At 38.7% G+C, this 27,999-nt stretch overlaps 3 protein-coding genes across 3 annotated transcripts; all 3 read right to left on the minus strand.

The window, feature by feature from the left end:
* Window positions 1–777: 777 nt before the first annotated feature.
* Window positions 778–9,199, minus strand: LOC140309605 (proepiregulin-like). Its single transcript, XM_072387529.1, has 5 exons — window positions 8,953–9,199; window positions 4,452–4,535; window positions 2,691–2,817; window positions 2,440–2,586; window positions 778–1,867 (listed from the first exon to the last, which is right to left on the minus strand). Exons 1-5 carry the CDS (start codon window positions 8,990–8,992, stop codon window positions 1,807–1,809), a joined length of 459 nt encoding a protein of 152 aa, XP_072243630.1. The 5' UTR covers window positions 8,993–9,199; the 3' UTR covers window positions 778–1,806.
* Window positions 9,200–11,079: 1,880 nt separating this feature from the next.
* On the minus strand, window positions 11,080–12,905 carry epgn (epithelial mitogen homolog (mouse)). Its single transcript, XM_072386938.1, has 5 exons — window positions 12,798–12,905; window positions 12,392–12,520; window positions 11,981–12,101; window positions 11,668–11,820; window positions 11,080–11,481 (listed from the first exon to the last, which is right to left on the minus strand). The coding sequence occupies exons 1-5, from the start codon at window positions 12,829–12,831 to the stop codon at window positions 11,427–11,429; spliced, it is 492 nt and encodes a 163-aa protein (XP_072243039.1). The 5' UTR covers window positions 12,832–12,905; the 3' UTR covers window positions 11,080–11,426.
* Window positions 12,906–14,981: 2,076 nt separating this feature from the next.
* mthfd2l (methylenetetrahydrofolate dehydrogenase (NADP+ dependent) 2 like) lies at window positions 14,982–27,961 on the minus strand. Its single transcript, XM_072387530.1, has 8 exons — window positions 27,809–27,961; window positions 26,439–26,623; window positions 26,129–26,251; window positions 25,155–25,307; window positions 23,493–23,600; window positions 18,221–18,313; window positions 15,637–15,762; window positions 14,982–15,425 (listed from the first exon to the last, which is right to left on the minus strand). Exons 1-8 carry the CDS (start codon window positions 27,949–27,951, stop codon window positions 15,310–15,312), a joined length of 1,047 nt encoding a protein of 348 aa, XP_072243631.1. The 5' UTR covers window positions 27,952–27,961; the 3' UTR covers window positions 14,982–15,309.
* Window positions 27,962–27,999: the final 38 nt, after the last annotated feature.

The following is a 27,999-nucleotide window of genomic DNA, read 5'->3' on the forward strand; positions in this document are numbered from 1 at the left end:
CCCGTTCCATTATCTAATGTGGTTGTAGCATAAGCTCTCAGACAGATGGCCTCTCATTTCACTCCAGAATACTTTGTTAAACAGAGGAGTTCATGGTCAACTCAATTACTGCAAGATGTCCGGGTCCTGTGGCTGCAAAACAAGCACAAATCCTCTCGATCTCCACAACTGTGCTTTTAATTCATTAAAGATATGTTAAAGAACATTGCACGGTCTGACCTTGGAGTGAACTTGCTCAGATGTCCATTCTTGGGCCGATTTAAACCTGTCTTGAATGATTTGCATTTTGCAAGTAGTCTTTTTTCACTGAATGATGGACTCCAGATTGTGAGGAAATGACCTTACAGCCCTTCCCAGATTGATGGAAATAACAAGTTCACCCTTAAGATCATTGCTGATGTCTTTCCTCCTTGACATTGTGTTAACACACACCTGAATGCTCCAGACCCAAAGAGGTGATCACACTTGTTGATGATAAGTTAATCAAGAGCATCTGATTAGCAGCACCTGTTTTCGACTTTATCGTCTCATTTCCTATAGCAGAGTATAAAAAAAGAGTATAGTAATTTTTTACGCATTGCCTCTGCATTTTGACTTAGATTTTGATAAATGATTAATAACACTGTGTAATATAGCTTGTGGGCATGTGAGACATGGTAAGGATCAGCTTGTTATAGCAGCTCAAGCACAGGTCTGACTAGCAAAGAATAATTTGATAAACAAACATATATATAAACAAAAAATTAAGTTGAGTTTTTAGAATGAAGGGACCACCACTTCAAATCTGAAATCAAACATTTAATTCATATTTCATTGAATGTTTTCCTGCTTCCAAACAGATACAAACAGATACTATAAGCCCTGCAAGAATGTCATGCACGAAAGAGAGAGCTGCTTGAAGACGAGAAGAATGTGAAGACTCTCAGCTACACCCTTATCAGAGGACTGAAGGCGATGACACATACAGCAGCAAAACAATTCAAGTTGCAATGATTTTTTTGGCAGTAACGGAACAGACAAGATTCCATTGTATATGTTAATGCTTTAAAATAAGTTATCTAAACAAGAATATTCTGTCTAAAAATCTCTAGTAATAAAATATAGAACTGTGACACTCAGACATCATTTTAATGGCTGTAGTATTGATAGTGAGTTCCAAAAGACAATAAATATAAAAGTTAAAGCTGGATGCACATAAATTAAAAACGAGGCTTAAAAGTACAAAAAAAATCAGATCTCATACACAGAGGGGGGCTTGAACTAAAAGAACTAAAGCACGATAATGACTGTAATATACATTAATGTATATTAAACAATTGCTGTCAGCCAAATTCATCTTCAGCTGTGGCTTCTTGCTTGTGAAAACATGATGAGGTTTTACAGACAGTAGCCAAAATTTTTCAAAGCATGAATCACTACAAGTTGCGACAGTTGCACTGGTCCATTCATATCCCTCACATTTGTTCATTTTCTATGAGTTTTCCACCATCGTGTGGGTGGTTTCACCCACAGAAACCGTTCTTGTGTGTCTCTTGATTCATCTTTTCAAACTGAGTGTAACAGGTACCGAAACTTAAGAACCAGTACAGCTGGAAAACAGTCGCTCGGCTTACAAAGCTGTTTCTTTTGACCACCTTAATCTCTTTGTAATGATCAACCTGCTTGATAAATCCTTGCAACATGCGGTGCTGAAACTGGGAGTGTAAGCTTGCCTAAAAACATCATAGTATGGAAAACATTTAAATGAAAAAAAAATAATAAAATAAAGTTAATACTGATCCAACTGCAGATGCAGAGTGCGACGCTCTAAGCAGTCTGGACTCCTTTGTAACCGTGCCGCTGGCGTGGGAATTTGTTTTTCTTATACCTGTGAAAATGACACAGAACATGATTTAACATCTTTAAAAGGGCAACCATCAAATCTGAAACTCCAACAATACTTTAAAAAAGTCATTTTAAACCCATTTGCTTTCGTCAACGCAGCAGATCTTTTAGAAATGAGTAGTCGTCCTCTGTGGTTTGACATGTTTCTGTACGAAACAGGATGCTGGGGAGATTTTATGTCTTAATCTGTTTGATTTGCAATACAACTTAGATTTGCGGGTTTCAAGTGATGAAAGGTTGCGTCACAGTCACCTTCAGAATTTATCAACATGTTTCATTCAGCTGAATAAACGGACCACTTTCAGAAAAATGCATCTGCAATATGACAATAGGGCACAATAGAAAAGGTTTTGACAATTCAAGTGTAATGTTCCTGGTTGGTTTGTAAGTTTTTATGCTGGCTGATGTTCACAATCATCTTAACTTCTAAAGCACAGCTGTAATGATACCTGATGCTGTTGTTCTTCATATATCACACTCTCACAGGTAGCTAAGTGGCTTCACACACACACACACACACACAGACACACACTAGTTCACAGATGACAGGCTTACCATTTGCAGAAGAAGTACAGCACTCCAGCCAGACCTATTATCAGCAGACTGACACAGAAAATGATGAGGATTACTTGCTCTTCGCCCATTGGCTGAAAAACGAGCTCTGGGGTGCCACACCTGGGGCCAGCGAAGCCCTTCTCACAACTGCAACACAAACAGAGGAGTCATACATAATTATGCACTGTGACGAAGCAGCAGACACTGACTCTCAGCCAGCGACAGGCACACAGCGCCGCACGTGAACATACTTGCAGCTGTGTGTGTTCTGGTCCACCAGCAGCATGCACTTGCCCTTGTTCAGACAGTAGGTGTCGTACGCGCTGCCGCAGCTCTGAATCGATCGCTTCAGCACATGAGGGCGCTCTCCTCCCTGTCCTGAAACACCAGCAAAGGAAATCTTTTCACTCCGAATTCTTTTGGCTCTCTTAGATGAACCATATCAGGATTTTTAAAAGAGATAGCTTGATAATTAATCCCATCTGTAATATGTTCCATTCAATAAACAGTCTTGCATATGGTGACTGGATGCAGATTCATCATCAAGTTAAGTAACATTTACAGGAATAAAATGCAGAACATTTTATTTTCACTGCTTGTATTTTCATACGTTATAAAGAATATTATGTCGTTTTGGACTGTTTTAGACTGGTAAGTCAAACAAAGACGCCGTTATTTGTATTTTAAAAACCTTTATAGACAAAAAATGGCATATTGAAGAAGTTCATTTGCATTTCTTTCTGCCAGAAAATAGCTTTCTGACATTTCTAACATGGTGTCAGTGCTGTGAAGGCCTCTGCCTGATGTCAAAGGATGATATTTTGCTAAACCAAGAAAAATGCTTTGGGCGACTGAAAAGAGTAGATACATAAAAAGATTTACAAAACTATTGAAAATCATAATAAAAACTGAAACTATTATTTACAAACAAAAAAGAACAACACGTTGGATAAGTCTTCACAAAATGGTATCAAGCAGGATTTAATGCAAGTCTATAAGCTGCAAGTCTGCTGGTACTGTTGGTCTCTTAAACATTTACAGTGTAAGAACTAAAGTAAATAAAGTAATAAAATGGGATAAATATTACTTAAGATAGTTAAAATGATCTGCCAACAGAACATAAAAACTTGACCAGCCAAGAGTTTTCAAAGCAAGTGCGATTTTCTCTCCACAGAGACCCCTCAGACCTGTTTAAACTGACCCGGCTACATGCAAGTAGCTTTATCTTGTCTGACAAAAACGAGTATATGCTGCCTTGATTTACGATATCTCTTCAGCCACTGTTGCCTGTTAACCACCATGTTTGTTGAACCATTTATCACCTCAATGGACCCTCAACAAACTTTTTGTCAAAGAAGTTTTTGTCTCGAGGCTTCCTGGCAGAAAGCCTCGGAGGCTAACTCTCCCAGTGGCAGAAAGCCAAGTCTCCGGAGCAAAGCTTTTCTATATAAGCGTCTAAAAACCAGATGAGTCATGTCAACAGTTCTCTGACACAGATATGAATAATGTAAGTTTCTCTCTGCAAACAGAGACTGCACAACCTGGTCCCATGGTGACACTTTATCAGGAGCAAGCAGGGTGCTGAAAGGTTTCTATTTTATACCAAATGATCCCAACCACTTTGTTTTGGTGCCTGATTTTAAACCAAATAGTTTCGAACACTGAGTTGGAATGAAAAGAAAAAATAACTAAACACAGCCTTGGACTAACAAGAAACTAGAACCACTGTATCCAAGACAAGAAAAAAACAAGTGAACAAGTTTGTCATTAGTTAACAAGTCTTATTCAATAAAGCATATTCACCTGCATATTATCAGAAAGGTTTCTGGAAACATAAACAGACATCATTCATCTGTGGATTGGCTTAAAAAAAGTACTACAAATGTAAAAACATCAAAAAGACTGTCAGCAGTTATCAAGAGTTGTCATCATCCATGAGATCACAACCTGGAACTTTGTAAGGTGAAAAAAATGAAAATAAGATTGAATTCCTTGGTTGTTCTAGTGAATACCTGCAGATAAAGATGAGTTGTCCGCCATTTGCAGTCCGGGTGAAACACTTTTGGTGAGTACATAAGGCCAGATCAACATGACACCTGCAGAACGACAACGAGAAAAAAAAATCTCATTAGTAGAAGTGGATATGCGATTGGAAGGCTTATATTTATACGGATGAGCTGTAGTAAGGAGAAAAGACACAAGAAGAAAGAAAAATATGAAAAGCCAAAAAGTTATGGCAAATATTACAAAAGCATTTAACAATGCAACAGAAAAGTTGAAACTGCAGTTATGTTCTAGTTCTAGTCATTTTCACAGAAGAAATGTGTACAGTTTCCATTGAGGGTTATGGAGCTGTGTTAATGTCAATATCTGATGCATCGAGCATAATCATTCCCAAACTTTAACCGTCTGCAGCTGAGAGCGCAGTAGAAAAGTTAGAAATAACAAATGGGAGGGAGGTAGATAAGGGCACAGACTGTGGAAAAAGATGTGAAGGCCGAGTCTCAAACCAGCGGTCATTTGCATTAAGATGTTCAGATTCACGAAGGTGGCGAGAGCTGCTAAAGGGGGAGTAGCACCTGCCGCCATCCCTCCTCCTAATAAAAGTGTTTGTGGCCAACATTAGCAAGTCAGGAAGCGTGGATGTCACCATGTAGGAACACATATGGAGACAAAGAACACTGGTGGGCTGACAGAGCCAATCTTAAGCTGAAACTGCGTTGGAAACAGCACAAGGGGAAAAAAGGTGATTTAAACATTTTGGAGCCGATACTGTGACACTGCAACATTTTTAAATTAATGTATCTAGTCCTCATTCTGCCATGAGATCCGGTTGTTATTTGATTCAGATGTTTGTTGTTGTTAAAACCTGAATTCAAACTGTAGTTAAAACAGGAGAAGAAGTCATTTTCACTTGTGGATACTATGTAGTTATGTACACTAAACATGTTTCATGTTTTCTTTGTGACATGATTTACTGGGTGTGACAAAGGGAGGTTAATATCTACATTAGCTCACACTGATCAAAATGATTAATTTCTTATTTCTAAATAAGACACTCCACCAGCATTAAGGAAAAATACAGAACAAATTGATATGGTGAGGAAAAAAACCTAATTTGGTTCTAACTGTTTAAGTGCCTTCCAGCTGTCGGACATGACGTGGAGAGGCTTGTGCTGCCTGCCTGGTCCACATGCCTGTACTGGCCCGCACAGATTTACAATGCACGGCATTTGAGGACGCCCACATTCCAACAGACAGGAAAACACAGAAACCTTAATGCAAGATGTGTCAGGTTATGAATCTGCCAATTCTCCCCAAAAAAAACTTGAGTCCTTCCAGCTGTAACAGCTACAGAGATATTTCTCTGTTGTAGGCTGCTGGTGACATGGTTATGTACGCAGGAAACGTACATTGTATGCTGGAAGTAGTGATGTGTCAACTTTACTGTATGACTGATTAATCAGATTTTGTCAGCATACTCACATCAGTAGATACTGACTCACTCTAATGGCAAATGCCCATGTTACCTCGACCCTTTGAGGTGAGAATTACTCATTTTTAATCTGCACATTACCTGGACAAAAAAGAAAAAAAACAGTCACCAGCTAGGATTGACAAAGTAAAACGGTAAAGAGCCTCCTATTGGAAAAGCACTGCGGGACTTAAATTGTTTCACCTAGCAACAAGTAATCTAACCCTAACAGCTGTAATGAGCAGCTTCTAATTGCTTAAACAACTCTGTCAGAGAACACATTCTGTGGTTGTGGAAAAGATGTTTTTGAGAAGGGTCAAATGATCGGTCTGCATCAAGCAAATAAAACACCTCGCAAGACTACTGAAGCTGTTTAAAAACTAAAACTTGTTTAAAAACTGTCCAATGCATTATTAAAACCTGAACAGAGTGGTGGACCATCATCTTCGAAACAGAAATGTGGCTGGATGAAAATTTTGAATTATCGTGAAAAGAGATCATTTCAGTGTTTGATGAAATCAAAAATTAACAGTACAACTCACAGCAATAGGATAAATAAGAGCATTTCCACAAAGTAAAAAGAATCCAAGGTACTAAACAGCTGTGTAGCCTTGAGAAAACCATTAATCAGCAAGGTTAATCAAACTAAAACAGCCTCAGTTTTCAGGGAGCATAAAGACAGGACTCTGTACCAAAGGAAAAGGGTATTGTGGTCTGATTAGTAAAGATTTACCCTGTTCCAGAAGAGTGTTGCATCCATAATACCAAGTGCCTGCAGTGCAAGTCTGAGGGGGCAGATTTAGGATCTGTGATTGCTTCAGTTCATCAGGTCCAGGATCCGTATAATCCATAAAATGAGGTCAGATGACTGCCTGAATACACTGAATGACCAGATTTTTTTGTCAAAGATATTTTGGTAATGACACAGTCATTTTAAAAGATGACAAGAGCCCAGAACATGTTGGTCTTAAATCAGGCCAGACCATAACCCCATAAAGAACCGTTGGGATGTGCTTGAGAAAACTTTGGGTCCGACTGTCCCGTCATCAATACAAGATTTTGGCACTTAGCATTTCATAAGCTTATAACACTTCATAAGCTTATGGAAACAACACCGCTCCAAATGTCTTCTGTTATCAAAGCTTGCATTGGAGTGTGAGATTTTTTGGCCAGGCAGTGCAGATTGACAACAAGATTGACACATACAACTGGGATATTTTTTTTAAGAGTGAAACCTTCGGATGGGTTTCAGTTTCAAATAAACATCTCACATCTCTAAGAGATAGCAGAGCAACAAAACATGCACTGTTTGTGATTCATATGGGGATGACGAGCAGTAATAGGAAGGAAAGTTGTCTGTGACAAGCTCCTGTCACAGTGGATTACCAACTGATCACAAAACTCAGTCAAGATGAACAAAGAGAGGAATAAAGTATCATAAAACCACTATTACATCCTCCACAAACATTCAAGTGTGAATTTCTCTCTTGATTGTATGACTTTTTGAATTTGTTTCAGAACAAGCTCGAACAAGCAAACAACATATGTAATAACGCTGCTCTTGTTTTCCAGTTATAATGCTTTATTCATATTTTAATTGATAGCACCCTCCTGCATCCCTCAGGCTCTGGGCTCAGCATCATTAACTCATTAACTCAGCTATGTGGTAGAGTGTTTCATATATGTTCCGAGTTGGTTTCTGGAATAACTTATTATTGTTGACACGAGTAAGATACACACGTTGAAATAAAAATGACAATATCAAAACTAATTTGTGTAGAATTCTACAGTATTGAGAGCAAACTGAGAGTAAAACTGCTGAATTTGAATGAAAATTGAACTGACAACTGAGTCAGTAAATAGTGCTTTAACTCAAACTCCTAAATTGTGAAATTCTGTTAATATTTTCTTCTGATATTAACTGCATCTTGTAGCGATGCAGAGACATATTTTTCTTAAAAGATAATTAACGGAGTATACTCAGCTCAGAAAAAAAAAACAACAGACATTAAAGCTCCTGTATCCTAAGATTATTTGAGTTGCAGCAGAGTAGCATCTGAACTATTGATCGCTGATTTAGTGACTTGATTTTATTTGCATCTTATGCAGCCTGTTTGACCAACTGAGTTTGTTTACAAATGCACTATAGAATTCCACCAACTCAGTCATTTCTAACGATATATGGTAAAAAGCATTATACTCTCCTCTGAAAGAGTCTGATAAAGAACAATTGGTCATAAAGCAGCACAAAGCAAAACTCAGGGAAAGCAGTAATTTGCACTTGCTCTCTGCATATTTCTACTCTCTGTAGCAGAGAAACTTTTCCCTCATCTTAGACACTTGACAAATTTTGAAATTAACTTTACAGTTGTGATATATCATGTCCTCATAATCATATACCCTAAAGTAAAGTGGAGTCGGTCGTGATTTTTTTCTATGAGGTAGAAAATCTCAAGCAATTTGCTATAACTTAATACCTACATTGTGTAACTGCTAGCATTTACAATAAGAGCATCTAGAGGGACATGTTAAAGTAACTTTTAACTCCATTTCAATCATCTGGCAGCTACAGAGGCTGAAATGTGGTACATTTAATCATCTTAAAAACTTGTACACTTGTAAAAATGTATTCAATAGTCCCAACAGTGGATTTCCCTGAAACAGTAAAAGTGAACTATTAGTTGCAGTCAAGTAAAAGATAATTAGGGTGATTTGTTATTTCAAAAAGCAGGCTAATTAGGTTGAATAAAGGAACAGAAGTACCAATAACCAAATTATCATCCGTAAAAGTAGGCTTACATATTAAAAATCTCAAACTGAGAAGTAAGGATCCACTGAAGATCTTCAGTGCGCGCAGCGAAAAGTAGCCTGAGAGCTTTGCGGTCGTGTTGCCTCTGCTGCGTTTTAACTTTATCCCAGAGCTCTAAACCTGACTAAAGCAACACCGTCAACCCACATCAGACGCACCAAAAGTTACGGCAGTAACTTGAGTTTTGTTTTTTTGTCCTGTTAAATATATCCACAAAAACAGACGTTACCGATAAGTGAAAGGAGTGTCGATGGTTTGCTGTTCCCCATTTCAGAATCGACAGGTCGGGAGACACGATGAGTAGCTGAGCTGGAGACTCTTCCGTCTTGTCCAAATAACGACCAGGGAAAGGTGCAAGACACCAACTGGAAACCAGTGGGCTCAGTCCTGCGGTGTGGGTGTGGTGGCACACTCCTTTCTCTTAGATCATTTCACACTTCAAATATGCATATAGACAACACAGACCCCTGCATGCAGCGGGATCAGAGACAGAGGCATTAGTTGGACATGCGTCATTCACATACAAAAAGAAATTGGGAAATGTAGTTGGAAATCCAGCTCATCGTTGGTACTGTCACACATAAACAGTGCAGGAGAAAGTGCACAGATTATGAGTAAAAGTAGCTGCTCAACAATAAAACAACACAGTAATCATCTAATTGATGTAAAAGTTCAGCAGAAGAATGAAACGTTATGATGCAGAAGGGTGGCTTCTGTCCAGCAAGTCAAGAGATCGAATATCATATTTTAAGACATTAGTGATTTTTAAACATGGCAGAAGAGATTTCTGTTGTTCTCATAAACGTACATAATGTTATATCTTTATGTTTTGTTATTTTAAGGGTTCAAATCAAACTGCAACAAAAATACACCACACTGTGGTTTATTGGTTGTACAGTACTGCGCAAACACCCTGTGCCACTGCTCATTTATTCATGTATTGACAGGAAAACAGGAAATGACATGTTTAAACATAAATAGAAATATAGAATATAAGGCAAAAAGACACATTTCTATGTGGCCTAGTATGTGGTATGAGCATATCTATTATTTAGCACAGCCTGAACCCTCAAGACAAAGGAATAGTTATCAGGAATAGTTATCCAGGCTTCTTAAAGCTCTTCCTTGAATATTGGCTTCTTCCTCTGTCAAGATGATCCCACACTGCTTAAATAATGTTGGGATCCGAGCTCTGGGAGGATTCATCCCTCCATAAGACCTGTTGCCACTGATTTTCAATCCACTTCTTGTGTCATTTGGCATAGCTCAGCCTTTTCTCCCTGTTTTCCTTCCTTAAGAATGGCTTCATGACAGCCACCAGGAGATGGCTCAACTCAAGGTCCAGATGCATCTCTCAGGTCCCGTGTCAGGTCTCAGCTGGCTTTTTTCCTTTCACTGAAGTTCACTGAAGTTCATCACTTTCAGATAGTGTTCATCTACAGTGGATGTTTTTTTTTTAGGCCTGCCACTTCTTGTCCTCTGCTTATTCAGTTTCCTCAAATGTTTTAAGTAAACACTGCACACAGTGCTGAGATGGGCCAAGTTTTCAGCTAATAGCTCTTTGGTAATGACCTTGTTGGCTCAAAAACAAAATTCTTTGCCTGTCAAACTGTGTTATCTTTGTTATTTTTTTTGTAGCTGCAACAAAGGACATGGAAACAAAGTTTATGTGACAAGCTGCTGTTAACAACGTGTCTATACATAAAATTTATTAAGTTTTCTTTTCTTTTATATACGAATACAACCCTGGTCCATCCCAAAAATTGGAAGCAGCTTAAGTAGCTTAAGTTGCTTTAAAAAAACGTTATGTTCAGGTATGGGAACTTGACTGAAAATGAGGGGAAAAGCAGCCAATGTCCAAAGAAAAACTTTGAAAAAACTTCTGAAGGTCTGGCTGCTTGGAAGCAAAAAAAAAAGATAAAAATGAGGGATGGCTCAAGACTTTTGCACTGCTGTTCTAAGTAGGATCTTTGGAAAAACACTCACTTGTGGTTATAATCTATGGCTTGGAGCAAGTTTGAACTGTTGAATGCAACACATTCACATCTCAGCTTGCAGATAAAATGCTGTGTAATCAGATTTCTGGGAGACTTTTAGGCTTAATAGACATCTCTCTCAGTTTGTCGGTGGATTAATGAGCATAAACCCTTGAAAGGAATAATAAGTAAAAGTCAAACAACTGTACACCATTTTTCAATTCTATGTTTCACGTTATGGTTATCAAAGCCTATTTGAAGTAAAAATCCAACTACATGTTGAGCCTCCCACTTACCAAACTAATGACTTACAAACACAAATATATTTATATATATATATATATATGTGAGTACACAGAAACGCAAGCAACACAGAGATATTCTTTTTCTATGAATTTATTACAAAACTTTAAATAAACTAAAAACTAAATAATTTAATCATCATAACATAACAATAAATAGGTGTCTTCGGGCCACTCCTATTCTTTTAATGATAATACTGTTCAGTTACACTTTTTTTTACATACAATATTCTATCAGGTGTGATACAGCAATCCTGGTCCAGATTCCCTCACTTCACCGAACAGCATGTGTGTATTCAAATTATATCAAATTTTCTGTGCCGCGGATTATACAGCAAAGTTGTATCCTGTTTTACAGTTTTTTGGCTTTGAATGGTGATAGCAACAGAGATGAAGACGATGACGAGGAGCAGGGGCTGAAGAGGTCACACTGAAGTCTCAGATGATGCTGATTTTATCAGTGGTGCTGATTTTACACATCTGCAAATGAACAAACATCACAGTTATAAGTTATTATCTTACCCTTACAAATCAATACATTTTCTGCAAGCCACCGGTTTTCATTATGCCGCAAGAAACAAACTGTATAAGGATCCATAGATTTCTGTACTCCTAGGTGCCAGAATACTTTTATATAAGTGCAACAGAAAGCTATTAGATTCTTACCTCTTATAGGCACAGCAGTAAATGACAATGAGCACGAGGAAGATGACCATGATGACCCCAAAACTGATGGCAATCACCTCCTCTAACTCTGGTGGAGTGTAAGTGCGGTCACTGAAATGCATGCAGCGTGGCCCACTGTATGAAGACGTGCAGCTGCAGACCAGAGAAATATGTGAGTACATTCCAAAGGTGAACGGGAGCCAACATGTGCGAGAGGAAAAATTTTACTGATAACTACTCATAACTAATATGATTAGGACACACAGGACACGCACGTGGTGTGCTGTGTGTGTAAAACCACATTCAAGCTTACATGCAGGAAGGCTTCTCGCTGTCTTGGGGTAACATGCACTGGCCACCGTTTCCACAATATGTTGAATGTTCACTCCCACATGATCTGTGTATCCTCTGGACCCGAGGTTCCTCCATGTTGCCTGCGGACAGAAAAAGAAAGATGAATTATTTCTTCAAATTAGGTTTTATTTGATGCATTAATTAACTAAAACAAACAAATTCAGGCACCCGTAGAGACAACTTTCTCCCACAGACCCTCAGCAATTTAAAGACAGGCTGATCTTGAAATTTTTGCTTGTACAATAAGAGCTATATTGTGATGTCTTTCGCATTATATAGGCTCTAGATTTCAGTTAAGTCACAGATAATCTTTTTCAAAGCTCAATGTCTGTTGAAGCTTAGAAAAAAACCTCAGATAGAAGACACTTACCGGTGATCTGTGTAGTCAGAGATGAATTTGAGACAGGTGGAGCTGTGGAGGTCTGTGGGCTGTTACTCAGGACAGCAGACTGCCCATCTGTAGTCAGGAGAAGCAGCACTGTCACTGCTGACAGGAAAGCTGTAAAACACAGAGAGAAATATCAGAAAATATGTAGAGTACCAGTGTAGTATTGGAGGTTTTCTTGTAATATTCTTTAAAAAATTGCCTGCAACTGTGTCACCTCACAATCCAAACTCCACATTTCGGTTATGTTGCCATTATCAAGAGCTATCAGTGTGCATCAATAATACTTTTAATCAAGGTGCAGGTAAATAACAAATTACAAGTCTAAAAGCAATGATTCTCACCTCATTTTAGCAGTTTATGTAGAAAATAGAATAAAGCAAACACTCACCCTTCTCCAGGTACGTCCGTCTTTGTGTAAACATCTTCTCTTCTGACAATGTGAAGTTTGCAGCTCAGATCCGTGTTCCTGTTCAGACTTTTGCTGGGCTTTATATACTGTGCACCAACCTCTGGCAGGTTTCCCCAGCCAATCAACATCCTTAAGGCTTTTTGAAAGGAATTTCCTTCCAGAAAGTCCACCTGCCTCACTTCCGTCTTTTGCATAGGCACTGCATGCAGAAACAAAGTCTACAGGCTGGTGGGTGAGTGTGGTGGTGTTGGTGTCACGTGATTGCCGAGAGGCTTCTTAAATGCAGCTCTTTCTTAGGAAGAGCCCACGCCGCTCGATGAAAAGGTTGCTTCACCGACAATTACAGGTGTTGCAAAAGCCTCAGTTGAGTTTTTCTATGGAGGACAGGGCACTACGCAGTATAAGACAGACAGACAAGAGTGACAGAAACTGTAAAGATGTGAATTATGATTTACTAAAAAGCATCTTTGGCTGACGTTTCTTAAAGTTGGCCTCCAGTCTGTTGCCTATTCATAAAATGTGTATATATGTATTTATTTATTAAATTTGATTTTTTTGTGAATTTTGGATAAAAGCATAGAAATCAAACAAGGAGGTTACTATAAGGGCAATTAGAGGGAGAAGGGGTATGAATAAATAAGTTTTGCTTCTTCATACCCCTTTTCAGACAATTTGCATTAATTAATAGGTATAAATACTTACTAGTTTATTCGATTGGAAATTTTGTTGATATTATTAGTTTCTATTTATGTTCAAATTTATATATGAATATGTAATGTGATGTTGAGTTAATACTGGTGAATATGTATATGTTGTTTGGGATTGTTCTTTTTGTAACTACTGTTTACCAGTCACATTTTTTTTGTCTGAAATAAATTAATTCATTCATTCATAATTACACTGCCACTTTAAGGTTTATGAGCTGTAATTAATAGCTTTATATCAGTTTCTAGATTTTTGTAGAAATGTAGAAACGTATACTCAGCTAATAATGACTTATAGATCAGTTGTAAGCCATTTCTTTTGCATCATTTAACAAGAATAACCAGAAAAAAAGTCTGGTTTGCTAGGTTGGGAAAAGCTTTGCTTTGTATCATTAGTAAATGTACTGTTCGAAGTTTCCTCTTCAAGTCTTTTGTTCACTGACAGCTTGTCAACACCTGCTCTGTCAAACACTTGCAAACACAGGCTCAAGTGCATAGAGTCGGTGTTGTAATTCTGTAGTTTACATCTCAATTATGATTGCTAAAGATTAAACAGTTTACATCATCAAGAAGTGTAAAAGCCTTCAGACGTGCTTTTGTGTAACTTAAACTGGAATTCCCTCTGACGCAGGACTGAATTTTGGTCTTAATCTTCGCCAAGTGAGGAAATTTGTGCCTATTCTCCTTTCAAGTGATAAATGTGATTAATTCAAACAGGAATGTTGAATTTACATGATTTTTTTTCAATGGGTCTCAGTCGATATTGATTTAATATAAACTGACTAACAGTGAACCAAGCGGTGCATAATGTAACCAGTTTGTTTGGCTGGAATCTCAAAGCATCTCAGTCTCACAAGAGAATGTGCAGCAGGTGCATTTGTCCACATGTCCAAAACTTAGTAGTTCACAGAAAACTTCATACGCATGTCACAACTGAAATAGTAATTCTGAAGTCATTCAGTCCTATGGATTAACCAGATGTCTGCTGTAAATATTCTAACCAATGAGGAGATATTTCAACGAGGACTGTACCAACCAAAAAGAAAAAGAAAAATGTTGATCCTGAGGCCAGGCTAATGGAGAGATTTTTTTTTTAGGAGAAGGTATTAAAGATATTATTTAGTAGCTCTGTTTTGATTTCAACTCTTTAACACGTATTGGGATACGAATATGTAGAATCTGTATAGTAGCAGAGGTGTCGAGCATTTACATTGTGGAGGGCTTTCACTTTGCATGTAAATGGCCATCATACCATATAGAAAAAATGGCCGAAGACATTTACTAAAATATAATCCGGAAACCCTGATTTTTGTTAAATCAAAGCAGTAATAGATGACTAATACAGGAAGCTATGGTCCAGGTAATTGTTGCTTAGGTAATTGTTATACTGGAAGCCCAAAAATATTGGATGTTGTCATGTAGTCTTCCAAACCCAAATCAGGAATAAAGCATACAGAGACAGACTGAGGCACTGGCACAGACTCTTTTTTATTACGACTTTTTTCCCCCAGTTGTTCTAGAATGCTATAAACAAACCAAACCACTTCAGTAGAAAAATAAATTCTTAAAAAGTGAACTCTGAAGAAAATTATCTAAATAAATAATAATATAAACACAGTACTTAAAGAGTAGATTCTTCCAGCAGTTACAAAATTCACAAAGTGTTTAAATAAAATAAATAAAAGTTCGATGTTTGGCAAAACTGTCTGCATATGCATCAAAATGTGTGTTTTATAAGCTGCTTGCTCTGTCAAGCATTAATCAAAATGAATGAGTATATGACGCGATTAATGCATCAGTGCATTTCTGGCAGCAGTCACAGTGTTCCTCATCAACATGGCAACTGTTACCGGACCCACACCTCCAGGCACAGGTGTGATGAAACCCGCCTTTTCTTTCACTCCTACAATAAATAAAAAAAATTACTTGGAATTAAGCATTGCTCTTGATATGCAAAGTACTGCGGACAGGTATCAGCTCATTTATATGCAAAAAGAGAATCTAATAAAGGAGTCACACTTTCATCTGTCAGCAGATAGGGGAAAAAAAACTTTTAAACTCACTGAAATTTGTGAAACAATCTCAATAAAGGTTTGCCTTTCTTTTTTCTTTACCTTCAAAATCCACATCACCAATGAGTCGGACCTTTCCTGTTTTCGGGTCCTGGATGCGATTTATGCCAACGTCAATAACTGCTGCGCCCTCTTTCACCATATCTGCTGTGATCAGCCCAGGAACCCCTAGATACAGAGAAAATATAGAAATAACTGAAATAAGTCCTTGATGAGCTCATAACTTGGTAGCCAGCACGACACTCAGCAGCCACCATGACAGTCACAGTGCAATCTAAATAGCCCGTATAAGGGCTGAGACAAATTGTTCTGCAGTATCAATGTTTTTCACATCAAAGTCAGTGTCTTTTACTCAGATTCTTATCTTTTTTTTAATTTCTTAAATCACAGGTTCTCATACCGTGACATGTAGTACTTGATTTTTTACTTAGAAGGTTTCATATCTAAACAAGTAAATAGCTGAGAGTCTGAAAGGAAGAAAAAGATTTAAGTGACGTCTCTTTTCACGATGGCCTACAAGAATTCACTAGATTTTAACTCCCAAGACTGCAATTGAAGCTAATCAACAATGGTATCAAGTCTGAATTAAAAACCAACAGAAAAACATACTGTCCATCCACAGTGCTTTAACACTGGGGGGGCTCGTGACTAACCCTGTACTAACTGCTTTAAGTGCACTAAGTTACACTTAGTTTCCAATAACTCTGAATCCAAACGTGCTGCTTTCTGACTGATAAAGACAGAAGGATGGGTGGTGTTTGGTTGATCAAACAGTAGAGTTTAAATACTGTTCATTGTTAGATCAGAACATGAACATTTTGAGAAGAAGCTCAGCCAATCTAATCATACTTTCTGTCGTGCTGCTTTTCATCATCACCACAAAGCTCATTCAATACAAATAAAAGTTCCACTTGACACTCCCAGCAGCATCGTATTACTGACGAATCTGTCAAACGGGTTAATGGTCTCACATTCCTGGTGTCTAAAATCACGTTTGTGCTTCACTTAAGGTGTAATTTGCAACCACAAAAGAGGCAGAATGAAAGTTTAACACACAGAAACCTCCAAGTTGATTATTTAGACTCCAGCAGGATCACTTAAAGATACGGCTCATTAGAGCATTTCACAATCTCTGCCTGAGAGTTTCAATATTCAGAGGTCGTCTAACACAAACCTAACTACTTATCGCTGTGCTTATAATACAATGGACAATCACACTCAACAATGTTCGTGTTACTATATTACAGCATCATGATGGGCTTTAATGAAATTTCTATATGCAGCAATAACACAAACTAACTTATTCAAGAAAAATTTCAAACAACAGAATTTGAAGAAACTGTAACTGCAGATCTCATAAACCAATGTTTTATTCACAAGAAAACATGGCAAATCTCAAAAAAGTTGGGACAGACCCATGTTTCCCACTGCATTCATCGAACCTGTATGGTAAATGGACTTGTACTTGTATAGCACTTTTCTAGTCTAATTGACCACTCAAAGCGCTTCACTACATGCCGCATTCACTCACACACATTCATGTCTTAAGATACTTAACTACATGCTTTTTTTTCTAATCATTCATACACATTCATACCCCAGTGATACACTGGGAGGCAACGTGGGGTTCAGTGTCTTGCCCAAGGACTCTTCGACATGTAGCCCGGGGAAGCCAGAGTCGAACCACCGACCTTCCGATTGGTGGGCGACTGCTTCTCTCTACAGCCGCCCCTTTTATGTACCTGTTAGCGTTGATGGTGCCTTTCCTAATGGGCAGTAATGCACCCCGATGCCATCAGAGATGCAGGCTTTTAAACTGAGCGCTGATAAGCCAGAGACTTAGGCTTGGACAAAGCCGTCATATTTCTGCATCACACATGGGTTCTTCTTTGCATGATATAGTTTCAACCTGCATTTCTGGATGGTGAACTCTGTTAAAAAACAAGGATTTCCAGAAGTGCTCCTGGCCCCATAAAGGTATTTCCATGAGTAAATGACGCCTGTTTTTCATGCAGTGCTGCCTGAAGGCCAGAAGATGACATGCATCCTAATTTCAGCCTATGTCTCATTTTCCCTCAGGGGTGTCCCCAGATTCTTTCAATTATTTTGATTATTTCTTTCTATAACCAGCCCTTTGTTTCCCCCGTCACACTTTGAAATGTTGCTGCCATCAAATTCAAGATGAGCTCATATGTTTAATAAAATGTCTGTCTGTGTCTGTGTTTTCTACATTCTATGGTAAACAAAAGATTGATTTATGAGATTTGCAAATGATTGCATTCTGATCTAATTTACATTTAACACAGTGCTCCAACTTTTTAGGAGTTGGGGTTGTATAATCCATAAACACCGCCTCCACCAACTGAGGTGACTGGGGCATCTATACAGTTAAAACAGTATGCAGATTATGCCCACTAGGTACGCCCACCATATCATGTATGATATGAAGGAAACACTAAGAAAACATTATTTGTTAAATTAGGAGCTTTTTACTGCTTGTTACAACCCTATAGCTAATAGTTCTGAACCCTTCACACAGTAACTTCACACAGTATCAGATATGTCAATCTGGTAGTGACATGAATTGCAAAACGAGTGCCTTACTGGTTGTTCTGGTTGTAATTACCTGCAGCTGCAATGATGATGTCAGCCAGACTTGTTAGCTCTTTCAGACGTTCCCTCGGTGTACATCTGTGGGCAATGGTAACTGTGGCATCCCCTGGGAGGTAAAAAGACTTTAAGGGTTAACAAGCCCACATATATACACTAGAATATTTACTCATTTCCATAGTGAGTTGCACTGCAGAGAACTCTGGATTAATGCTGCCTGTATATAGCCATGAGCTATTGGTCTCTTAGACAGGTAAATAACTATTTGATCAAATTCTGCTGATGAATACAATCATGAATTTTAATACTTTACCAGCTGAGACACATAAGGGGCTGTGGCCATGCACAGACCATTTTTAACCTCAGCACCTCCACACCTGGAAGAGGCCTTGGACAATGACCACAGCATGTTCATTGGTGTGTGAATGTAGAGAAAAGGTGCTGCATGTATAGAATGCAACTATACATAATAAGAGGTGCTATGCAAGTGTTTGTAAATGGGTGAAGAGACACAGTCTAAAGCAGTTTGTAAAACCTAAACACGGTTAAAAAGTGCTACTCAAGTCCAGATCATTTACCATTTACAGTCTATTAAAAAAAAACAATTAAACCTGAGCACCAAAGCGAGGAGAACATCAAAACACTCCACAAAATGGATAGATCCAGATTAGATTGAAACCAGGAACCTTGCTATTTTATCTTAGCTTGTTGTATTTTACTGGTGGCCAAGGTTTCATAGGCACAAGTAAAAACTACTGTTTTACTTTACATCCGAGTCTCCGGGTCTCTTACAAGTTGAGAAAAAACAGAAAATTTAATACTTGATTTCAACATAAATTAAACGAGGAAATGAAATATCAGGAATGCACAATCTTTATCTAAGATCTGCAGGCACACGATTGCCGCCTACTCAGTGTGGTTGGAGTCCTGACAAATACCTGCTATTTCATAAACCCTATGGCGTTTCCCTTCAACTTCAAGGATATCCTACACTGGTCTTATTGTGCTGGCACACATAACAGAGGTGTGGAACAAGATAAAAAGCCATGACACAAGGACGCATTCTTAGAAGATAAGAATTAGAATCAAGGAAAGGCAAGTCCCAGCACATCAAACCCGCTGGGTCGCATACCAGATGAAATGTGTGTGTACTTGTATCACCAGTATTGTGGGGATATAAATCTGTTTACACAGTCATAATGTGGGGATTTAACTTCTGTCTGGGACATAAAACACAAACAGAAAACAAAACGGGTTTAAACTTTAGCATTGTAATACTTAATATTACTGTTGTGTATTGATCTACTTTTAAATATTTGTCTTTAAGGGAATAGTAGAGCACATAAAGTATCCAACATGGACAATTTAATCTAAAGCCACAATATGACGCTATAAAAAGGATTTCAATTGTACAAACTTTGTAACGAAGAAAGAAACCTTTCTTCTGTATTTTGCTTGAGTCTAATTTAGGATGCCTTTACATTTGCATGTTCAAAATTTGTAATTGAATTGTTTGTGGTGGGGGGGTGTCATTAATTCAGTAATCTTGTATCGACAAGCTGATTTGAAAATAACAGTGAAAAATGTGGCTCCAGGCACTTTCAGAGTTGCTATTTAAATATTTTAACGTCTGAAACAATTCACAAATGGTAGGCCAAAGTATGCACATATATTGGTAAGTCACCTTGCCGTTATATTTGGAAGGTGTGTGAACGTTATTTGGAACACAAGATTTATAGAGAGTTGTAGGAGGCAAAACTAGCAGCAGGATCTTTGGTAAATCCCTCTAAATTGCAGGGCTTCTTGCAAGATAAACTGCAATGTTTTTATTCTATTTTTACATGTGTTAATTACACAAAACATGACAACCCTTTTTTTTAAACAAGCTGGCACAATATCCTATGTTCTTACTGAACCGTATGACACAGGCTGTGGTCGAAACATCTGCTGGTTTAAGCACAGTGGCTGTTCTCTCACCCCTACCAAAACATCTCTCCTGAGACCATCTGTTTTGAGGGGCGGAGACCGAGGGGTGTGGTTTGGGTATGGCTTCTCCTAACCATGGCAACTGCTAAGCAAGCAGTGAGAAAGAAAGAACGTTTTCAAGCAGAACTTTACTGTCTCTGACAGAATCAAGCAACTAAATCAGTTTGGACCCTGTACAAGGAGCTCCTGGAGATTTTCAAGCATCCAGGCTTTATCAGGACATCAGTGAAGGGTTAGTTTATGTATGTTTGCATGTTGGCTAAGGACACACTGTCTTGTGAGCAGGCGGGGCTAAGAGGTCAAGGCTGAGCAGAGGAAATGGGGTGAACTTGAGGATATAAACATAATTTTACTCGTTGAATGCTGAATGAGATATTTTTTAAACCTAGGGGGGCCTAAAGCAAAAATCCAGGGTTGTGGTTTTTTTCTCCGTGGTTGAGTTGGTACTGACTTCAGACCCCCAAATATATACTCTTTCTGTGACTTTTCCATAATATGTCCTCTTTTTAATACAACTTTTAAAGAGCTGTGCTGAGCAACAAATACAGTGACAAGTAGCAGAACAAATGACTTTTGTCATCAGGTAACACGTAAAACTGTCATACACAATTTTTTTTTCCAATCAGTAATGTTAAATCCAGCTAAGATAACTGAAACAACACTTCATACTGACATTTCTTTCCATGTTTTCTGTCCTACAACTGAGAATGGCACGATATTGTGAGAACTGCCGTATCAAAATAATAGAAACACGTACATTAAGCAAAATATGAAGAAAAGAGAAAGGCAACATCCAAGACTAATTAAAAAGGAGCATGTCAACAACCTCAGCATAGCGTATCTGGTTGTTTTTCATGACTCTACCCTGCAATATTGCTCACTTAGTCGAGGGCAACACACAATTTTGGCACAGGATTTACATCAAAACACCCGCACCATTAGTCAAAGCAGGTGTTGCACCCGCTGGAGGTGCCAAATTTGGCATAAACAAGTTCTTACAGAAATTAGGTGCTACCAGATACTTACCCAGTGACTGCCAGATAGAATTGGCACGCAACTGACACCTAACTGACATCTAACATGACTCCCTACTCATCGTGTGGTAATGTAAAGGGAGTAATATGAAATAAGATTGTAATGCTGCATCTATGAAACCTGAACACCATATTTTTCTAATAATACAAACAAATAATACGAACCCCATCCATAGCCATTCAACGGTTAAATCGCTGTGCTATTCCAATATCAACATTTAAATTTTTCAAAAATGAATGACCTTAATGCAAGTGAGTATTTATGATTTCCAGTCCATTACTGCTGAGAGTAATAATTCACCACATTATTTGCCAGCCTCGACACTATCAGAAAGTGTTCTTTTAATTTGAGTTTTTTTTCACCTCAGTGCATTCAGCTGGTGACATCTAAAGCCAACTAAGCGTACAGTTAAAAGACACAAATAAAAGGCAGGTTGTAGTCTATTGGTACAGTTCAATAATAAAAAAAGTACTTCACATTCATTTTTGATTAAAACACTTTTCCTTGAACTTGTTGGGAAACATCATGAGGTTGATGGAAGACGATAGAGGGTACTGGTACGGACTTAGAAAAAGACCATCATGCCGCAGCGAGTATCCAACCACACTTGTAGTAGGCGCCAATCGACTGCCTGCAGAGGGGATAGTCATGGTAAAACTACAACTGATTCGAAGATGAACCACAAAAAGGGCATTTCGTACTCTGTCATGTGCATTGTAGCATGCAGCATGAGAGCATATATTTGGGTATATGAGTTAACTTCAGACTCAAAAGAACACAATCTGTCTGGAAGAAATTAGCTGGTAATACTCTATCAGTTCTTTGTTTAAGGTCCATTCGTCCATCCGTCCATTTTCTATAGATAGAGGCATTACCATATGACTTGAATGGAATATAAACCTGCCTGTACCGGCACTTTGGGTGGCCAACTAGAAAAGTGTTAGTCGTTTTACCCAGTCGATTAGTCCTATGTCTGTCTGAGCATTTGAGACGAAAAAGTGTATCTAACAGTTTATTTCAACCTTGGTCTTTCAGCAGCAAGATTCCCCCGGACTCCCTGAATCTTTTCTCAGTATGTCGTACCGTAGATGCTGAAAGGTTTCAAAACTTTTTCATCAATAATTCTTGAGTAAACTCTGGCACAAATTGGAGAGCCACGACCCATCTATACTTGGCCCTTGTTTGATGCTCGTTGAATATCCAATTCTGACACTGTCTCCTGTCATCAAACAATCTGATGATTGTGGAATCGTCCAGAACGTCAAGTACATTTTTTAAATAGAATAAAGTTGATCAGTAAAGACACTGAAAATGATTTCCTGTGTTTGTCAAATTAGGGTTCAAATGAACTAGTAAAATACAGATTTTAGTTTAACTGTTTAAAACTTCTCAACTTGTGAATCTCAGAGATTTGTCGTCTCAGCACAGCATTCAGCTACTTGTGATAAAAAAAAAAACCCTCACATCTCTTCATCATCATTTCCTTTTTTAAGTTTATGGGGCCACAGACGTCATGTTCACTGCTCAGTCAAATAAGGACACAGGTGTCAGCTGGCAACTGATTTACACAATGTTAAAATCTACATTTTCTTTTAATGGTACGTAAACAAGTCTCACCAGTTTGAGACTAGCTAACAGTAACATAAAAACTTGGGAAGGACTTGACCGACAACTTTGACGGCTCTAGGAAAAGTTTTTGCCAGCTAATACAGGACATTTACTTTACATTTACAGGTTTTTCCTCTTTTTTTCATTCCTTTAAGGTGGTTCATGGTTTTCATTTAAAGCAGTCTGACGAGCAGAGACTGCCACAAGCTAGGTGTAAATCAAACACTTTTCCCAAAGCAAAGCACTCCACATCTATGACAAAGCCCTGAAACCTTAACCTGGGATGCATATCTTGTTGCTTAATCCAGATAGGTATTGCCTTTTGAAATCCAATTCCTTCTTCCTATGCCCTTATAAGGAGTTGATCCGTCTCCCATTGGCGCACAGTGCCAAAGGTTTCACCCAGTGAATTTCTTTCACACTCCCTGTTTTTTGTTCTCTTCCAGCAGGACATGCATCAGCACTTTTTTTGTTTGACAAAAAAGGCGAGGAGTCATTAAAGACTTTGTTTATTGTTCATATCCTGACAAAAGCTTAACAGTGTCAAATGTCTTTTAGGGATGGTGCAATTTTCTTTTTTTTTTACTGAAAGCAGCACAAACTCACCTGCACAGATAGCACAAATAAACCCACATGCACACACAGACAAGATCTCTTACCTCCGGGGCGTTCATGGTTGCGATCAGTATGCATCAACATTGCAATGGGCATTCCAACATTTTTGGAGCGACCAGCAACCAGGACATTCTTTCCCACAGTGTCAATGCCTGCACAAACAAGGGGAAAAAAAATTGTTGACCAGTTGCCTCATGTGCATATAATGACATCCCAGGCTGGAGCCCTTCGCTGTATGTCACCCACCCCACATTTCTCCACCTTTCAAAATAAAGGCCACTCGTGCTCCAAAGTACCTTTAAAGAGAGGTTTTCTAGTCAAAGTCCAGACAAGAACCCATTACAATGCTGTGGCTTGACCTGAAAAGAGCTGTTCATACTCGTAAATCCTCCACCATTGTTTACATTAAAGCAGTTCCACAAAGTAGAGTGATTTAAACTTCTACCAAAGTGATGTCAGACACTCATCTTAAGTGTGTGGAGTCAGTTGCTGCTGCTGTGACATTTAGACAGGTGATTACTATTTAACACTGGAGATTTTTAGATTTGAAATTTGTGTAAACAGAAACAATCATCATTTAGAACTTTGATATTCTGTTTTCTCAGGCTTGATGTTAAATTTAGTTTAATTATCAGACTCAAGTTAGCAGGAGATATAGACTAAATGAAGAAATCAAGAGGTGCCAAATACTTTTAAAGGCATGCAAGATGTTAAAATATACTATTCCAATATCAACACTAAACCTTTCTGTTCTTTCTGTCTCAGTTCTTCATTCAGCTGAGGTAGGATATATCACTCAAACAGTCTTAGTACTCAAGCTCATGCAAGGTTAGATTTATCCAACTATGAGTCTTTGAAACATCCCAATCCCTCAGACAGACAAGCTTCATTCTTCCAATCAACACATTTTCACAATGGGACTGTAACAGAGCAAAATTAACAAAATGTACAGATTGCTGATAGCAAAAAGCCATCAAGGTCTCACTTCTCCAAAGCATGTACTTATCATCACCAACAATGCAGTCAAAAAAGCCTCCAACATCACGAAGGTTCTTCCCTGCCCTCTCGTGGTTTAGGTATCTCCGATTCCTGGCAGCAGTTAGCAGAGCATGTGAGCAATGCAACACAACACCACACCACCCATCAAGCAACACTTACCTGAAGTGAACTTTACTGATTAGCAGTCAAGTTTTGGCTGAAGGTTTGGCACCTCTTGGCCATGAACAAAGCATTCTTCTCTTTGTTTTTCTCATTCATTTCCCATGCCAGCGAATTTTCTCAAACCATAATTTGACAACTTGGAGTATTTCAGAGTATCCTCAGTGATGTCAGAAGGTTTTTAGAATGTTAGAATATACAAATAAAATGCTTTGATCAAGAGGATGAATGACCGGCCCAGCTGAATGGTGCAGTGGAGAGATTTTAGGAAGTAAAATGCTGACAAGCCCATCAAGTGGGCTCTATACTATAAGAAATGAGCTCAAATAAAAAATGTTGTCACTCAAGATCGAACACTTGTGGAAATATGATGACTTTGCAGCATGCTTTACAGAACTGAAACAGCTTCTTTTAAAAATATATTAACATTGCTAAACAATCATGAACTGTATCATAAAAGCTTATTTCATTTTCACTGATCTGTAGTGCCCTCTAGTGGTTCATTTTTTGCTGCAAATCTGAAGCGGAACGAAAATTGGGTGGTTTACCTGCTCTTTTGATCATCTCCCAGACAGCTGCAGGTGTCGCAGGCACCATGGATCTCTGGTCCAGGCACAGTTTCCCAATATTCACAATATGGAAGCCATCAACATCTTTCTCTGGAGCTATGGCATTACATACTGCTCGCTCATTGATATGCTCTGGAGAAGGTAGAGAAAGGTTCCATGTTGGCATTAAAACTTTGATGTCATGGACTTCATGACTGAATGCTGATTACCACAAATTATAATTCCACTACATGCTTTCTTTAGACATACATACATATATCATAGATACCTATTAAATAAAATATTGTTTCCAAAAAATATTGAGCGGGGGGCTGTGTAAGAAAATGCAAAAAGAGAACGCAGTCATCTGCAAGTTGTTTCAATATTTACAACAAATTCACGATTCAGTCTATTTAACTGAAAATAAAAACTCGACAACATAATAAAAGTTGAAACTCAGAATCTTAAGCTCCACTCTTTGAGGCAGGCATGTTTGAACATTTTATTATTATATCTATTTATTATACTTATATATTTATTTTTCTATATGCACCAGACAATTACACAAGGTGACATGGGTCTGGTATGAAGCCGGGCCAGATCAGCACCTGGTGGCCTTTTATTCATCTCATTGTGTGCAAATAACGACCCTGATGGTCCCTGATGGAGAAGAGGATGGAGCCGTTTCTGGATCTTTTTTTTCTTCTGTCTTTGCATGGTGACGCTGTGTTCACCAACAATGTTTTTTCAGTCATAATCTTGCTGCTGAAATCACACTCACAATGAGGTCATATTCTAAATTAATATGACACACTGGAAATGCAATGCACTGTAGATGTCCAATTAGTCATCATCAAAATGGACTTATAGAGATGCTGAATAACTACAGTATCAAGACCAACTGCTCTGTAAAGATCAGGTGACATAGGTGGAATTATTTCAGCGAGGAAGACTCATCTGCAGCAGTGGTTTACCTGGAAGTGGCAGCTGCACCAAGAGGCCACTGACCCTCCAGTCGCGGTTCATCCGGTCAATTAGCTCCAACAACTCCTCCTGGGACACCGAGCTAGGCCGCACCACTGTGTCACTGGAAATACCTGGAGAACACGTGTACATCACACATATAGCAGGTTCAAAATGTATTTATGTCCATGTGTTATGACATTACACTACATTAGTTTTGCTTTAAAAAAAAAGAGAAACTCTTATCCGTGTTTTTTTGTTTATCAGCACCGTACACACGATACAAAGTGTTCAAAAAGGCACACGTTGTTCATATCTGACCCAGGATGCTGGCTGCCCGGGTCTTGTTCCTAACATAGGTGCGACTGGCCGGGTCGTCTCCGACTAAAACCACTCCCAGGTGGGGTCTCATGTTACCCTGAGCTACCAGCTCTTCCACGTCACGCTGGATTTCTCTGTGGAGCTGACGAGCCAACTCTGTTCCCGAAATCAGCACGGCCGCATGCCTGGAGAGGACGTTTGTAAAGACACGAAAGAAGGCCCATAAATACAGCACACACTGCCGACATGTTTAACACAAACAACGCTGAAGGCAACAATTGTAAGAAAATAGATATTTTTAAGCAAAATGCTCGACTATATTTCACTTTATTTAGAGCCATAAAGAACATTAACAACCCAATAATGTCACTCATTCAATGGGTTACAGCAGGAACATGGTAGCTGACGCCTATACCATGGTAGAAAAAACAATATTTGTCATATTGTGCACATTTTCTTATTTATAGTAGGGAGAGGGGGGGGGCGGTGTCAAATGGAGAATAAGCCTTTTTCAAATATTCTCTCTTCTGTGACAGTCCATCACACACATACAATGAGTACAATGTTAGTGCCCCACACAAAATATTCATAAATAAAATACTTATCTGTGTGAATAACTCTCCATTAGTTAATGGATCAACTAACAATTGTCAGACCATTATTGGAATCAAGCCGAACTTCAGAGCTCAACACTTTGTCCATTACATTGTGACTACATTAAAACTACAGGCAGTCTGTTACATACTCAGATCATTGGAAGCAAAAGACTTTGGAGTAAAGTCCGCATTACAATATCAAGACAGCACGGTGGCGAAAGATTTTTTCATTTTCATTTTTCATTGAGTAAATATGTCAGAGTGGTAGTTCGCAGCCTGGGAATGGTTTGCCTTCGAAGCTGTAAAAGAAACGGTTAATAACTGAAGACACGAATTACGTCTTCCTTTTCTTGTCTATAATATCAAAGTACCGCTTATTCTAAATGGTGGTGGTGGAAATTAGTGGCAGTCCTGTCCAGCTAAATGGTAACGGTGCCTGCACCTGCGGCGGTTCACGTAAACGGGATAACCGTAGCTAACCGCCCCCCTGCATCCTCTGCCAGCTCACACGAATGCAGTGCATTAAACTGCGGTGAGTTATATGACGCTGACACATTTTTAAGACTGTCGATTCAATACTTGAATTTAATATCTTATCGTCCTTCGTCCGTCACACCAGCGGACTCTACAGTGAACGGTGAAACCTGCTGTCAATCACCATCCTCTGACACGTGACATACACCGGCTCTGGAGCGTCCCACCGCCAGATAATACCGCGAGATGCCGTGTATTTAAAAGAAAGATCAACTGTATTTTAAGCGCAGAGCCTTTTACCTCGTCGCCGACTGGTGTAGATGTCTCCTCTGACTGTCATATTTTCTGTGTATCCGTAGTTTGGCGAGACAGCAGTGGTAGTGTGCGGTTAACGGGATGCAAATCCTTACAGAGGAGCGTAGGGGTGAAATAGAGGCCGCCATGTTTGTGTGCGCGTCGTAGAGCGTGTGTACGTCGCGAGGGTGCGTCGC

Source organism: Leuresthes tenuis, unplaced genomic scaffold, assembly GCF_036924035.1.
Source record: "Leuresthes tenuis unplaced genomic scaffold, fLeuTen1.0.hap1 SCAF_6, whole genome shotgun sequence".
In the NCBI taxonomy this organism is placed as follows: domain Eukaryota; kingdom Metazoa; phylum Chordata; class Actinopteri; order Atheriniformes; family Atherinopsidae; genus Leuresthes; species Leuresthes tenuis.

Bases quoted from the DNA above. Each gene is read 5' to 3' on its own strand.
- LOC140309605 (XM_072387529.1), bottom strand. From the start codon at position 8,992: ATGGGGAACAGCAAACCATCGACACTCCTTTCACTTATCG. The intron at 2,587-2,690 runs GTATGTTCACGT...TTTGTGTTGCAG, and splicing joins CAGAACACACACAGCTGCAA to TTGTGAGAAGGGCTTCGCTG. The intron at 1,868-2,439 runs GTAAGCCTGTCA...TCATTTTCACAG, and splicing joins CTGTACTTCTTCTGCAAATG to GTATAAGAAAAACAAATTCC.
- epgn (XM_072386938.1), bottom strand. From the start codon at position 12,831: ATGTTTACACAAAGACGGACGTACCTGGAGAAGG. The intron at 12,521-12,797 runs GTGAGTGTTTGC...TGTGTTTTACAG, and splicing joins ACGGACGTACCTGGAGAAGG to CTTTCCTGTCAGCAGTGACA. The intron at 12,102-12,391 runs GTAAGTGTCTTC...TTCTGTCCGCAG, and splicing joins TCTGACTACACAGATCACCG to GCAACATGGAGGAACCTCGG.
- mthfd2l (XM_072387530.1), bottom strand. From the start codon at position 27,951: ATGGCGGCCTCTATTTCACCCCTACGCTCCTCTGTAAGGATTTGCATC. The intron at 26,252-26,438 runs GTCAGATATGAA...CGTGTTCTCCAG, and splicing joins CCGGGCAGCCAGCATCCTGG to GTATTTCCAGTGACACAGTG. The intron at 23,601-25,154 runs GTAAACCACCCA...TTGTTTGTGCAG, and splicing joins GGAGATGATCAAAAGAGCAG to GCATTGACACTGTGGGAAAG.